The sequence below is a fragment of the Corapipo altera genome, unplaced genomic scaffold, assembly GCF_003945725.1.
Source record: "Corapipo altera isolate COAL_440 unplaced genomic scaffold, ASM394572v1 68, whole genome shotgun sequence".
Lineage (NCBI taxonomy): Eukaryota > Metazoa > Chordata > Aves > Passeriformes > Pipridae > Corapipo > Corapipo altera.
The window spans coordinates 2,032,897-2,047,519 of record NW_020884919.1 but is presented as its reverse complement, the minus strand read 5'-3'; the positions used below and the strand labels follow the sequence as shown (position 1 = coordinate 2,047,519).

The following is a 14,623-nucleotide window of genomic DNA, read 5'->3' as shown; positions in this document are numbered from 1 at the left end:
CACAAATGTTGACACTGGAAGCGTCCAGGGATGGACCTTCTCTGATTTTCAGCTAATCATCAGCCACTGATTAAGTTTGGGAAATTGTCTTTTCCTTTAAATGTCATGTCCAGCTCTCCCAGCCAATGCAGACTTTATGACCTGGCAGCTCCAGAAGAGCAAGACACATTCTCATGTTAAAAAAAAGATGATAAAAAAGTTTCTCATTGTGTCTTCACAAGAATATAAAATACACGTAACATTTGCAATTGCTTGTAGACCCGTTGTTGGTGATCTGGGTATGGCAGCACTGAAGCTGGAATAAAAGTTTCCAAAGGAAAAAATTTTTTTAAGCTTAAATTAAATAGCCTTTGCATCACTTGCTCTATATGCTAGAGCTGTAATTGCTCAAGTTTTAACACTGTCGCTTCTTTATAATCATAAAAGACTCATAATCAGATGATTCTTTAAAAAGCTGAACAACTGGAGATAAGCCAAAAGAGATCTCCTACCAAGCATCAGCAAGCACCTGAGTACTTCCCTGCTCTGATCATATTCAGAATTAGGTGTTGTAAACCAGGATAATTAAACAATATAATAGGCTGACTCTGAATTCTGTAATTAACTCCCTGTGGTTGTGGAATGGTCCATCCTCTTTCACACTCAGTTGCAGGAATGGGTTTTTAATCATCAATAACCTACCTCTAGAATTCCTGTGTGCAAATTGAAACCTAAGCAGAGAATATTTATTCCAGCCTGATACTTTTATAAGTCTTTTCAGGTTAGTCCTTGTAACCTTCATGTTGTTCTCTCCCATGAAAAGATTTGCACAGGAATATTTCTGCTGCATGGAAAGAACACATATAATGTGCTATGGCTTTATTTGATGTGATTATTCTTTTTGAAAGAACACAAAGGGCTGGAGAATTCCACCTGTAGCAGAAGGAGGCAGTTGTGTGTGATGGGATTATTAAGCACCAAGAGATGTCTGGTTAAAGCAAGTGCAGAAAATAAAAAGAGTTTAGGTTGTGAAACATGGACTGCAAGGAACAACAAGGGTTTAGCTGGTAGCTCCTTATGTAACAAGAATGAGCAATGCTGCAAGATTCCTGTTTGCAGGAATAAAGTGGGACAGCACCAAAGTATGGGAAGGTGCTTAGAAAGATCCAGGTTAAGCTGATTAATTTTTTTTCTGAGGGTTTTTTTTTGTGATAATATAATAAATATCAGTCAACTACTGAAGGATTAGCTGGATGCAACACTTTGAATTCTGCTCTGGGTGGAGTCTGCCCAAAAAATGAGGAGAAGGTTTTGGGATGGAAGCTGATCTGTGAAGGAAAAAGGTTGAAGAGATGTGTGAAATCCCATAACTGGCTGTAGGATTGCAGCAGTGGGGGAGAATTCCTGTAGCTGGGAAGATGGCACATGATGATTAAAACCAAAATGAGAGCAGTGTTATCTGCAGGGAAAGAGGAGCCCTGTGTTTTGTAGGGATCTGTGGATAATAATAAAGAATAAACCATCAGCCCTTCCTGAGTCAGGTCCTGCCCATCAACAAGAATATCAATATCCAGATTGATCAAAATCAGATATCAGTGATACACTCATATGGACCAGCCCTTGTGTGCTGCAGGATTGGCACTGCTTGGGAAAGAGAACTAAAGGAAAGGATGGAGAAATGCACATTGCAAGGGTGGGAGAGGCTGCAGAGAAACAGCTCAAAAATGCCTAAAGCCAAAATCTGAGGAGTCTGAGCCACTTTGGGCAGGAATAGTATAATAAACTTGTGTTTTAATTTTAAAAATCATTGGGGAATACGTTGAGAACAGAGGTCCCTCAGCAGCTGAAGTACATTATGCAGGGAAATTTATGGCTGTGGAAGACCTTTTTCATCCCAGATTTAAGTTACAAACCAGATCCTGTAATTCTGGTGCAGGATCAGACACAGCAGACAAGAGAATTGTTCCCCAAATGACTGAACCAGCAAGAGGCACAGTGTTGGATTTTCTCACTAGTAAATAGTGAATAAATTTGAAAAGGGCTGCTCAGAGTCTGGCTGTGCATTAAATGAGCACAGTACTGTCACTGCATTTATTGAAGTCATTCTCTTTGCTGAAATCAGTTGATTTTATAGCACATTTACCTGTGAGCATAAAGCTGCCTCCAGAGGAAACAGTGGCAGTACTAAAACTGATTACTTTTATTTTATTTTTTATAATGTTTTTATTTTAGAGAAGACTTAAGAGTTGCTTTGGTTTTTGCTGCACAAGAATATTTAAAATCACCTCTGCATTTTATTTTTCCCTGTATTAATTAAGCAGCTCTTCCTCTGGTATTTCCTCCAGTGCACTGTAGAAACAGAGACTAATATTAAAAATGTGTGACCAGTCTTTTCTTCCAAGTGCCTGATCAGTGCATGAATAAAAAACCAATTCTTTGAGCTAATTAACTCTTACTCATGTCATAAAGAACTGCAAGTGGGAAAACCACGTCCCTGGATACAGAGGACAGCTCTTCCCAGCTGAAGGATTTTGCTTATGGAACAAACTTTTACCTTTTAGAGGTTTTTTTTTTTCCCCCAGCATTAAACACCACGTAGAAGTAATTAATAAAATGCCACTTTCGGGGCAGCCTGTAAGATGATCTTTGATTAAAGGCTTCAAATCCTAAGAGAAGTGACATAAAAATACAACCCAAAGCTGTCAAGGAGGAAGACTTAATTTGCCAGTGCCTTTTTTTTTTTTTACCCTGTGGTGGTGCAGTATTTCCATCCTGTGGTAAAATAGATGCTCAGCAGAGCCCTTGCACTTCACTCTGACCTTAAAAGCTGCCTTGGGACAGGGGAAAAGTTTGCTTTTTTTTTCTCTCTAGGACCCTCTAGTTGTTTGATTTGGCAGAAGCCAAACGATCTTAAATGTGCTAATGAACATCTGCTGGTTTCTAACAAGGGGAACAGCTGAGTTCAGTGTGACCACTGAGGAAATACCTGGGGGAGGGAGCAAAATTCCAAACATGTAAAGGCAGAGTAAGGGATTATTGCATGGCTGGAGTCACCTCCCCTGCACCTTGGAGTGGAGTGTTTAATGACTTCATGGCCTCTGTCAAACTGGGAAGGAAGGGAGATTATAAACATAGAATATAACCTTGTTCTGAAACGAGTTTTTTTTAAAAAAACAAAAGGCATCATCTGGAATTTGTTACCTCAGAGCTTTAAAATAGAAATATATATATATATATATATGTAATATTCCATAATGCTGTTCTTGGCCCTGTTGCCTTCAGTAATGCCACATTTGGGTGACTGGGGTAAGGGAACTTAGCAGGGTGAGCTGACTGAACTTTGAGTTAAATGCTTGTAGTCATAGGTAAGAACCTGCAGGAGGAACAAAGTAAAGCTAAATGCAAAATAAATTTGGGGTTACATTAGGTTGGAATTTATAATATCGCTGCAGTCCAAGAGGAGTAACTCTGGGTCTCTCTAAGTAACATGGTTGAGAGCTGGTTTAATAATGTAGCAGTAGAGGAGAAGTTTCAGTACCAATTTCTCAGCAGTCACACTCTTGATACTTTTTCTGAATGGAATTTCAGGACAGCTGCAAATACTAAAAGTAGTAATTGATAGAGCCAGACCCTGAAAGGTGCATCACTCCATATTTTCATGTTAACCCAGTGTCTCTTGATAAGAGGATATTGCAGAATCCAGGTGTTTGAGTGCAGGGCAACTTCAGTCTTGGAAAAACAGGGTTCAGGATAAACTATTGAAATGTATTCATGGGAATCTCTGAGAAGTGAATTCTCTCTTTACTTCTTCCTGAGAGACCTCAGTTCTTAGGTTGGCATCACCTGCACAAAACTCAGGTTTCAACATGAAACACTTGGCAGTATTTTCAGTCTACCAAGTCTGCAGTTCTTAGGGAGAGAATGTTAAAAACAGCTTTTCCAACTTCATTCCCTTCACGTGTTGGGAGCATGAGACTTACTGGGGTGGCATTAACCTGCTTTTCATGAGAACTAACTTATGTCACTCCTAAACTCTTACTCCATTTCAAAAAGTCATTGGCAGAGAAAATCCTGTTCAGGTGAAACAGGAGCAGATCCTTCAGGAAAGGTGGGAAAGAGGAAGGTCAGACTGGAATTGCCAGATAGGTGAATAGTCCTGTCAGGTGAGGGCTGGTCTAGAACTGCACAGGCTGTTTAAATCTCAGAATTTTGGTGTTCTCCAGTGCCAGGCTTGTGTTTCCCTGCAAGTGCACTCTGGTGTCAGACAGAGGGACAGTAAGGGACTGTAGGAGAGGAATTTGGACAGGAATAAACTCCAGTGCTCCCTGGGAGAGCAGATGCCCAGCTCAGCCCAGGATACTTCATCCTCAACCCTGATTTTTAGGCCAGTGCTTGTTTTCTGAAAGGCAGGAAAATATTTTCTCTAAGCTTTTGCCTAAAGCAACTGGAGAGAAAACCACCAAAGATAAAAACTGCTTAAAAGCAACAAAAGCTCCTGAGTTCTTTTGTTCTAAATTGACTCACTGTAGGAACACAACAAACAAACAAACAGACGTAGCTTGACCTCGCCTTTACATAAGAATGTAGGGAGATCTTTGGAAGCATCTGACACAATGTATGTTGTCTTTGAGCACTTGTTGTCCAAAATAGCTGCACTGCTGCCTTTCAGATGTGTTTGCTTTGTGCAGGGCTGTGTAACTCTGCTCCCCTTTCTTTCCTGTAGTAACAGGGGGTATCACAGAGGAGCAGTTCCAGACACACCAACAGCAGTTGGTGCAAATGCAGAGGCAACAGCTGGCTCAGCTGCAGCAGAAACAGCAGTCCCAGCATTCCTCCCAGCAGGCACATCCAAAAGCACAGGTACTGCTCCCAAAATGTCCTCACATGCTGCTAATTCCTGTTTGCTTACTGTGTTCATCTCTTGTGCAAGCTAAATGTAACAGCCCAGTAAGGGTATTATGTTTTAGAGTGAACGCTGAATATTTTTAGTCAGGTTGTATTTTTTTAATAAGTTGTATCTCATGGTTGCATTTTAGAAGTTGAGACTTCATGGTTTCATGTGTTCCCTGCATCCCCAAGTGTAGAAACACCAGTGTGCTTTTAAGTCTTACTACTTTCACTGGGTTTACCTCCCTTTGTGTAACAGCTCTGAAGAGACTCCTTTAATAAAATTACCTGATGAGGTAATGTTCTATTATGGTAAGGTTCTATTATGAGCAGATGTTCAGTGAGTCCTCCAAATTGGTACCTCGGAGAGGAAAAACAGAGCTTTGCATATTTGCATATTCTGTCTTCTAAAAGAATCCCATTTTTCCTCTGTAATACCTTGCAAGGGAGGAAAGATTTTCAGGTGTGCTTAGTTCTCTGTTACTTCCTTACCAAAAAAATAGAAAAACTGTTGCTGTTGTCTATTACTTTTTCTTTGAGCATTTAATATCTTAATTGCTTGTGCTGTTTGTTCCTTCCCCTCAGTGTTTTCTACTTCAGTTAATCAGGGATTCTGTGTTGGCAGAGGACATTTTTTAAGTGTAAAGAGATGATGCCAGAATATTTAAACAAAAGGAATGAATTTTGGATCTTTAAAACACTCTAAGCTTCTGTGCAAAGTCATTTCTTAAGTTAATATAAATTGCAATTGCAGAATTAACCTTCTTTCCAGTAAGAATGGTAAGGCTTTCCAGTACTTAGTGTTGTTTCAGAGAAACTGGGCTGATGGATAATTTGTGATTCCAGAATGAGCAGGGCACAAACTGCTGTGGTACAAAATCACTCCATGAGAGTGGATGGACCAGAAATACTGAACATCCCTTAGGTTTGCACTTGCAGAGTGTTTCCTACCTGGAGACAGGAGAGAAAGGAGACTTGAGAAGCTTAAGGCATAGTCTTCATCTTAAAGGAAACTTCTCAAAAACTTCCATGGGATCCCAGAATGGTTTGGGTTGGAAGAGACCTCAAAGATTATCTCTTTTCACCCCCTGCCACAGGCAGGGACACCTTCCACCAGCCCAGGTTGCTCCAATCCCCATCCAGCCTGGCCTTGGACACTTCCAGGGATCCAGGGGCAGCCACAGCTTCTCTGGGCAACCTGGGCCAGTGCCTCCCCACCCTCCCAGCCAACAATTCCTTCCCAATATCCCATCTAACCCTGCCCTCTGGCAGTGGGAAGCCATTCCCTGTGTCCTGTCCTTCCATCCCTTGTCCCCAGTCCCTCTCCAGCTCTCCTGGAGCCCCTTTATGCCCTGCAAGGGGCTCTCAGGTCTCCCCAGAACCTTCTCTCCTCCAGGCTGAACAGCACATGACAAGAGTGCTCTGTTGTGCTGAGAACTGCCCTTGCCACTGAGTGGCTGGATTGGGCAGGACTTGCCCAACACTCCTTTGGACACTGATGTTCAGCTCCCCATCAGTCTTGTGACACAGAAATATTCCATGTTTCAGTGCAGTAGGTTACATGTAGAACAAGTTTGTATTTTCGTGGTGGTACTTGTGCACTGGAGCAATCCAAACACTGTATCATTTTGTACTTAGGTAATTATGAAAACCACTTTTTTCCCCCTCTTTTTTTTCCTCCCAGGGCTCCAGCACCTCTGACTGTATGTCCAAAACCCTGGATTCAGCCAGTGCCCACTTTGCTGCCTCTGCAGTGGTCAGTGCTCCTGCCCCCGGCCGCAGTGAGGGCACCAAGGAACCCAACACCAGCCACAACAATATCAATGGTGTTGTCCAACCTTCAGGTGATGATGCTTAAAACTCCTGTCTAGTATGAGCCAAGAATGTCAGCTGTTTTTACTTACCAACTGATCTTATTTCTGATTTAATAAATAAAAAATCTAATATATTAATTGTGATAGTTTTAAATAACGTCCTCTAAAATACTCTTGGGCAATGACATGTGCCACAGAATCACAGAATATCCTGAGCTGGGAGGGACTCACAAAGATCATCCAAGTCCAACTCCTTGCCCTGCACAGGACTGCCCCAAGAATCCCCCCAGTCCTGAGAGCCTGGTCCAACATCTGTTGTTAATATGGATATAAAGCTACCAAATGCTCTTTTACATTGGGGGAGCATTGTTTATGTTTCCTTTGGTTTACCTTTTGATAATCTGTTACCATCAAAAGTGTGACAGCACCTTAAAACCAGTGTGAATGTGTAATGAAAAAATAAATCAGTTGCTTAAACATGAAGCACTTTGAGAAGGAAACGGCCAAGTTGATAAATTATTTGGTCATTATCTCAAATATTCAGCCAAAAACACACTAACCAGCTGCTACCGGTAATTCTTTTGACTTCACTGTAAGTTTTGGGTTTCACTGCATTTAGGATTCTTCCCAAATTCAGGCAGAAGTCTAGGCATTGGCATTCAGTGCCTTCCTCCCACCCCTCCTCCTGGTTGTGCTGGTGCCGTGGCCACGTAGCCAAGAGGCAAATGTGATTCGACACTGGGCTGCCAGCACAAAGAAAAGGCTTTTAGAGTAATTTGTTGTTTTAGCAGCTAATGAAGTGATTAGTTTTATAGACCTTCTGCCAGGCTGGGTTAATGATAATATGAAATGAATAGAGGGAGAAAAAACACGACTGAATAAAATCAATATACTGGAGCAGCTCCAGGAAAGGGGGAGAGAGAGACATCTGTGTGTAATTCTGTGAGATTGTATCCAAGAGGGCAGTGCTTTGAGGGCTGTAAGACTAGACTGTGAAATAAGGATTCTTGCACCATCCTGGGAACAGACACAGCTCACAGCATCACCTGGTTTAATGAACAACGTTTCTGTCGTAACAGGAACCTCCAGAACCTTGTACTCCACCAACATGGCTTTATCATCCAGCCCAGGGATCTCCACCGTGCAGCTGGTAAGGACAGTTGGCCACAGCACCACAAACCACTTAATCCCAGCGCTGTGCACGAGCAGCCCCCAGGCTGTGCCCATGAACAATTCGTGCCTGCCCAGCACGGTGCACCTCAACAACGTCAGCGTCGTGTCCCCCGTCAACGTGCACATCAACACGCGGACGTCGGCGCCGTCCCCCACCGCCTTAAAACTCGCCACAGTCGCTGCCAGCATGGATAGAGTGCCAAAGGTGACCCCCAGCAGTGCCATCAGCAGTATAGCAAGGTGAGCAGGGGGCACACGGGGAGGGTCTGCCGCGGTCGCGCTGCTTGAGTCACGTGGAATCGCTGAGGCGTTGAGGTTGGGGAAGGCCTCCCGGTCCACCCTCTGCCATGTCCTGTCGTTCCTTGGACACCTCCAGGGATGGTGATTTCACCACCTCCCTGGGCAGTTTCAGTGCTTGACAACCCTTTCCATGGAGAAATTGCTCCTGCTGTGCAACCTGAACTTCCCCTGGTGCAGCTTTGAGGCTGTGTCCTCTCTTCCAGCCCATGGATCCACCCTGTGCTTGATCCCCCCCCTTGCCACCCAGCCCAGAGCACTGAGTGCCACAGCCAGTCCTTTCTTGGGCACCTTCAGGGATGGGGACTCCAAACCTCCCTGGGTTCCAGTGCCTGACAACCCTTTCCATGAAGAAATTCCTCCTGATGTGCCACCTGAACTGCCCCTGGTGCAGCTTGAGTTTGTGTTCTCTCCATGCCCAACTCTGCACTAGAGAACATTGTTTCCCCCCCTAAGAGACTTCCCAGAACACCCTCAGCACCTCCAGCATGGCCAAACCAACAAGAGCTCATTTGGCAGATTAACCCCCCAAATAATTTGCACTGGTTTTAGGCACCAGTAATTTTGGTTGACTTTAGTAAGTGTCTGAAATGGCCATTTTAATGGCAGTTTTAGCCATTTTAATTTGTGCCTTCTCATGCAGCACTTCCATGTAGATTCTGTCAAACTCTGCACACGTTCTCTCCATAACTTTGGGAACCCATTTTGTAAGATACAGGCTGGCACATACCTTTTTTATATAAATGTATGGATATGTGTGTTATCTATTTATGTAACATACACACCAGAAAACTGCACCTTACACAGATAGATAAAATGACAGAATCATAGAATTGTTTAGGTTGAAAAAGACCTTCAAGAGCTGTTTATTCTCATTGAACAGCAGCACTGTTATTTTAGGATACTCAGAAGATGTTTCACAGCAGTGGCAGGAGCTTGCAGTTGGCCAAGTTGTCTGAAAATGGCAATACTTGGGGTTTGTTTTAAGTCTCTGCTATTTAAAGAAACAAAGCTACATTTGTCTATGAACTGGAAAAGGAAAAAATGGATATTAGTAAATGATTAGAAAAAATTTAAGATTTCTTGCACTCGAGGGGAATTACAACACTTCGTTCACTGACAGAAAAACTGATGCTGAGTTATCCTGGTGTATCTTGACTTTGTTCCTTCCTTTTTAGTGCTATTTAGTGCTCTTATCCATCATTTAGGATAAGTAGTTGACAATTAAATACACTGATCTTGTAGAAGGGGTGCACTGTCAGTGCAGTAACAGCAGTTGTGTTGAAAGCCACTATTTCCTTTTAAATCACCTTTGCAGTGTGTGTGTGTGTGTGTGTGTTAAGGCTTCTCCCTGCTCCAGGGAGAAACACAGAACAGAGGAAAGAAATGATTCAAACTGAGGGAATCCTGATTTTCTGGCTGTAACCCTGGAATTGTGTTGCCTTGCAGGGAGAACCACGAGCCAGAACGCCTGGGCTTGAACGGCATAGCAGAGACCACAGTAGCCATGGAAGTGACATAACCTCCCCCCAGTGTCTCCACCTGTGCCCCTGGTGTGGTCATTTAATTCCACCTGAATGCAAAACACAGCACTCTGTGGATCACAGAGAACTCAGACAGACCTAAATGGACTCGAATTATATCGTGTATTAAGTCGATATATAATGTAAATTTTGTAAAATTTGGGAAAATCACTACCTTGTAAAATAGTTTATTTGTATCATCAATATTATTTCTGTTACTTGAATAGTAGATATTCATCATCATGCTTTTGCACTTGAATTTGCAACTGAATGGATTAAAAAAATAATTCTTTAATGGGATCATGAGCATGACATGGGATCCTGCATCACTTGTTTAAACTATTTATTTTGCCATGTTTACATTTTGTATCTTGTACAAATAAATGCAACTTTGTGTCTAAAAAAAAAAAGTTAAAGATTCATAGCTAGGAAACAAAATTCTTGTAATTTTTTTCTAAAGGAAATGTAAAGTTTTCACTTGGTTCATTTTGTTTCACAATTTGACTAGATGGACTTTTTGGTAAATACTTTAGTGGCATTTCACTGTCAAATATGAAGTTCAAGGCAAAATAGTATTTTCTATTACTGTGCAGGGGAAAGGGATGGATCGATACATGCAAATTTAATGTAGTAACTCACTTTTCCATATATTTTGAATGTATATTTCTATTTATAATACCAGTTTATAAAAAATAATTACACAGGAGAGAGAGAGAGAGAGGGAGAGAGAGAGAGGAAAAAAAAAAAACAAACCACAGAGAACTGAGTAGGAAAATTATGCATCTGGCACACGTGAAACTGTGCAGATCTGAGCAAAATTTTCACCTTGATGACATTTTATCCGAAGACTCTGCGTATTTTAACCGGCTTTCCAACTGTACCACACCCCACATTAAAGGATATTTTACCAGGTATGTATTGCATTATATATCATTGCAATAATTTCATTATTGGATGTCTAGATATCGAGCCATCCCAGGTGGTGGGCGGGGCGGGGAGGGGAGGGGGAAGGGAAAGGGGAGGGGGAGGGTCGTGGCAAGATTGTCTTTTCAATTTTGGAGAGTTTTCCTGTGGCTACAAGGCAAGTAACGGGTTGGAAAAAGTCTGACTGTAAGCGTTGGACACCTTCGTAGTGTAGTGTTTTAGTGACTTTTTTTATACGGTTCTTGTACATTAGATACGTGTAGTGGTGTTTCCGAATGTTTGTTTATGCACTAGTTCAGACAACTTTCCCTGTTACTTGTTCTTGATAAGTGAAAACTGCAGGGAAATAAAAAATACATATCAAAACCTGGCCATGGTGCACATGTGGTTCTTTCACAGGGTGCAAGCAGTGACACCTGGAAGGTTTTAGGGGGTTGTTAAAGGGGCTCTCGGTGTGGTTTGCAGCACTGCCTATGCTCTGGTTTCCAGGAGGTTCCAGGTTATTCCCTGTGTCTGTGGTAGGGGAGGGATGGGGCTGGAGGTTGGGATCTGAGACCTGGGAATGGAGTGAATGAGAGTTTCTTCTTCTTCCAGAGGAACTTGGGGTGAATCGTTTGGCTGTTGGATTCTCCACATTTGGATAATGTGTCTGATATTTCTTACAAATCACAGAATCTTTGAGGTTGTCTAGTCCAGACCCACCCTCCTGAGAAACTCAAGATATGCTTTGCCTTGATGTCATGCAGTCAGTGTGTTTTTCTTCTCAGCTGCATATAAAGAGCTATTTTTAACCCAAGTTGTGTTTCAGCCTGCTTTGTCTTGCGTTGTGGAAGTTCAATTTCTGGCAGCTGAAAACACTTTGCAGAGCTTTAAATACCAGGAGCTCGTCAGAAACTCAGATGTCTAAAATTAACTGTTTTTTGCTTCACTGAACCTTTACTTTTTATTCAGTCTGATGTCTCCAGGGAGAGGTGAGAACAGATTAAACCTGTTGAGAGCAGTCAGAAGGACCCACGACCTGCCTTGGTCAGGTGAGGTGTGGTGGCAGCATTTTGGGGTGTCAGCACAAGGGGGGCACCTGTGCAAAGATGTTTATTCACTGCTCTGGGCTTTCCCTAAAAAACTGCTCTGTGATCTTTCCAGGTGTGTCTGAGCCTTCCTGCAGAGCTGGGCTCATTCCTGGGAATGACTGACCCACGTGGTCTAAAGTATAAATGACTTTTCTCTGAAAGAATTACTGAAAAATCTAAGCCTGAAAAAGAAATAAGTTATTCTCCTCGATTATATAGAAATAACCTTGCTTCACACCATCCCCAAAACCCTTTGGAGGCTTAATGAAAATGGGAAGTAATTTCTTCTGCAGATTGAAAGCTGTGGACTCTTTCACTACAGACATGGATCATTTTCAGGGAAAATTGGACTGAAGATGTCTCAGATTGCTGCCTTTCTCTGACTTGGGGTAGTCTAATCCTCATCTAATTGCTTTAAAAAACCTTTAGCTGGAGCTTCGAACTTTTAATGGATTCTGAGAAAATGGGAGGTGGAGAGAAGGATCCCACGAGCTCCCAAGGCTCTGATGGTAAGTGCCAGCTGTGGAATGGGGTTCATTTAAAGGATTAGTAAAGCAGAACTGGAATTGTCATCCTTAGAATTTCTGGCAGTTAACTGTGTGCCTCAAGTGCAAGAGAAGGGGAGTGAATATGGATTATGAAGAAAAAGAGAAAAGAAAGGGAGTATGGCTAGAAAGTCTGCTTTGTCCTGATCCCACTAAACAGCAGGGAATGCCACTGAGTTGGTTTTGTGCTGTTTTACTGTGTGTGTTGAGGATAACACTTATTTTTAATTCCTATTTCAAGAGGATTTGAATAGTGATTTTTGTTCTGTCATTTGAATGTCATTCAGGTAAGATTGTTAATTCTTACTTAGTTTATCTACAGCAGTTTATACTGGAGTCCATGTTCATGTGCACATTTTCCCTTAAGTGTCAGGTACTGGGTAATGATGGTTCTGTTTCTGATTAGGTTTATCAATTTAATTACAGACCGACTGGAGTTGTGGTGTGTGTTCAGTTGTCATCCCAACAGGCTTCCTGGGTTTGACTTCAGAGAAACAGTTTCAAATCTCACTTCCATGTTTGTTCTACTTTTAGGTTTTGCAAGATTCAGACTTACTCTTAGAAAGGTGGAGAACAACCTTCATAAAGTGCACCCAGTTTATCTCTGAATGCATCTGCGTGTGCTTTGCATTTTTTAATGATGTAAATCTCATAAAATTAAGGAAGAGCACCCATGCAAGTTCAATTTAACCCCATTTAATCAGTCTGGATTGTCACCCAGTACATAACAGTTTAAAGGAAAAAAAGGAAAAGTAATGTAGCTGGAATAGGAAACCTGAAAACTGAAAGGGAGTAACAGTGAAGTCCTTCCTGGGCTGTGGCCACTCCTCAGCAGCTTTGTCCAGCCCTGTGGATGTGTCAAGAGCCTCTCCCTGTGCCTGTCACATGGATTGTTTGGGAATCACTGAATCCCAGAATGGTTTGGGTTGGAAGGGACTTTAAAATTCATCTTTTCCCACCCCCTGCCATGGGCAGGGACACCTTCCACCAGCCCAGGTTGCTCCAAGCCCCGTCCAACGTGGCCTTGGACACTTCCAGGGATCCAGGGGCAGCCACAGCTTCTCTGGGCAACCTGTGCCAGGGCCTCAGCACTCTAACAGCCTCATAACTTTGTGAAGTTATGATTATTTCTGTGACTAAGAATACTAAAATCTCTTCAGTTTGGCTTCAGTCCATTGCACCCTGGTTTAACTCCAATCCAAGTGGAATTGCCCAGGGAGGACGATGTAGAAGCATCAGAGCAAGGAGCGAAGGAAGGAGGGAGGCAATAATTTGGGCAGATACGTGGCTGGTAACAAAAAAACTGCAACACAACAGCCATCTCAGCCTGAATCTTTCTGTCTGATGGGAGTACAGGACTGACCGTCCGTGTGGGATCATACCCTGCCAAGGTCTCCTCCACTCAGGAATGTCAGTAGGAATGAGCTGTGCCTGTCAGCTGTGGGCTCTCCCCAGGCCAGCAGAGCTAATGGAGCAGAACAGGATCCAGTGACCAAGGCACATCTCACAGCTGCACTCCCCAAACCTCGGGAGCACTCGGGGCTGATTTTTAACAGAGCAGAAGCTGCCAAGGAGCCCCACGTGCCCAAATCCCCCCCGGGGGTCGGGCTGGTGGCAGCTGGCTGGGAATTGGTGGCAGCCTGGTGCTCACTTCCCACCGTGGCTCTTAACGCTTGGCTGCCCCTGCCCCAATTAATGTCACTTCACTGAGCCCTGCCCTGGGGATAAAGTGCTCCTTAAAATAGCATCGTGTCCCCCCCTCCCTTCCTGATGATGATCTGACTGGACCGGTCCTGGTGGGTTTAAATCCCCGGCGCTGTAAGTGACACCAGAAGATGGCATCAGCTGCCTGCGATGCTCTTTAACTCTTTCTTGCAGCTCCAGGGACGCTTTGTGGCTTGGGATTGTGGATTTTTTTAGTGGCTTTTAATGCTTTTTTTTTCAGCTGGCGTTTTTATGGTTGCTTCATAACTTCCTATAATTTAAATATATAATATATAATATATAAATTTATAATCCCCCCCCCGAGTTCCCATCCTTTGATTCGGGTGTTTTATCGAGGAACCCAAATAAAAAGATGGCAACTTGGAAAAATGTTTTGAGTTACTGAATGTAAGCAACTAAAAGGCTTTGCTGTTTTACAAAGCAGTAAAAAAAAAAAATCTATTTATTTATTTTTAGTAAACCCATTTTTATAGGTAGGTTAACATGATATAGATGACTGTATAATGTGAATAATTTATATGAAGATTGAGATTTATGTGTGTACTTACGAAACTTATATATATTTTACAGGAAGTGTTTTGCAAATCAGAAGCAGTTCTGCTCTTAAACTCCCTGCCAAACACTTTCCCCAGATATATCTTTGGAGTGCCAGTGCTCCATCCCCACCCCTGACCTTCCGTGGAAGC

The 14,623-nt window shown here is 42.7% G+C and overlaps 1 protein-coding gene across 1 annotated transcript in view; it reads left to right on the top strand.

Moving 5' to 3' along the window:
* EPC2 (enhancer of polycomb homolog 2) overlaps positions 1 to 10,967 on the top strand; it is a 39,011-nt gene extending 28,044 nt beyond the window's left edge. The window contains exons 11-14 of the mRNA XM_027656189.1: positions 4,703 to 4,839; positions 6,551 to 6,710; positions 7,760 to 8,093; positions 9,600 to 10,967. Of these exons, the coding sequence (XP_027511990.1) occupies positions 4,703 to 4,839; positions 6,551 to 6,710; positions 7,760 to 8,093; positions 9,600 to 9,672 (704 nt within the window). The 3' untranslated portion in view covers positions 9,673 to 10,967. The remainder of the gene's footprint in view (positions 1 to 4,702; positions 4,840 to 6,550; positions 6,711 to 7,759; positions 8,094 to 9,599) is intronic.
* Positions 10,968 to 14,623: the final 3,656 nt, after the last annotated feature.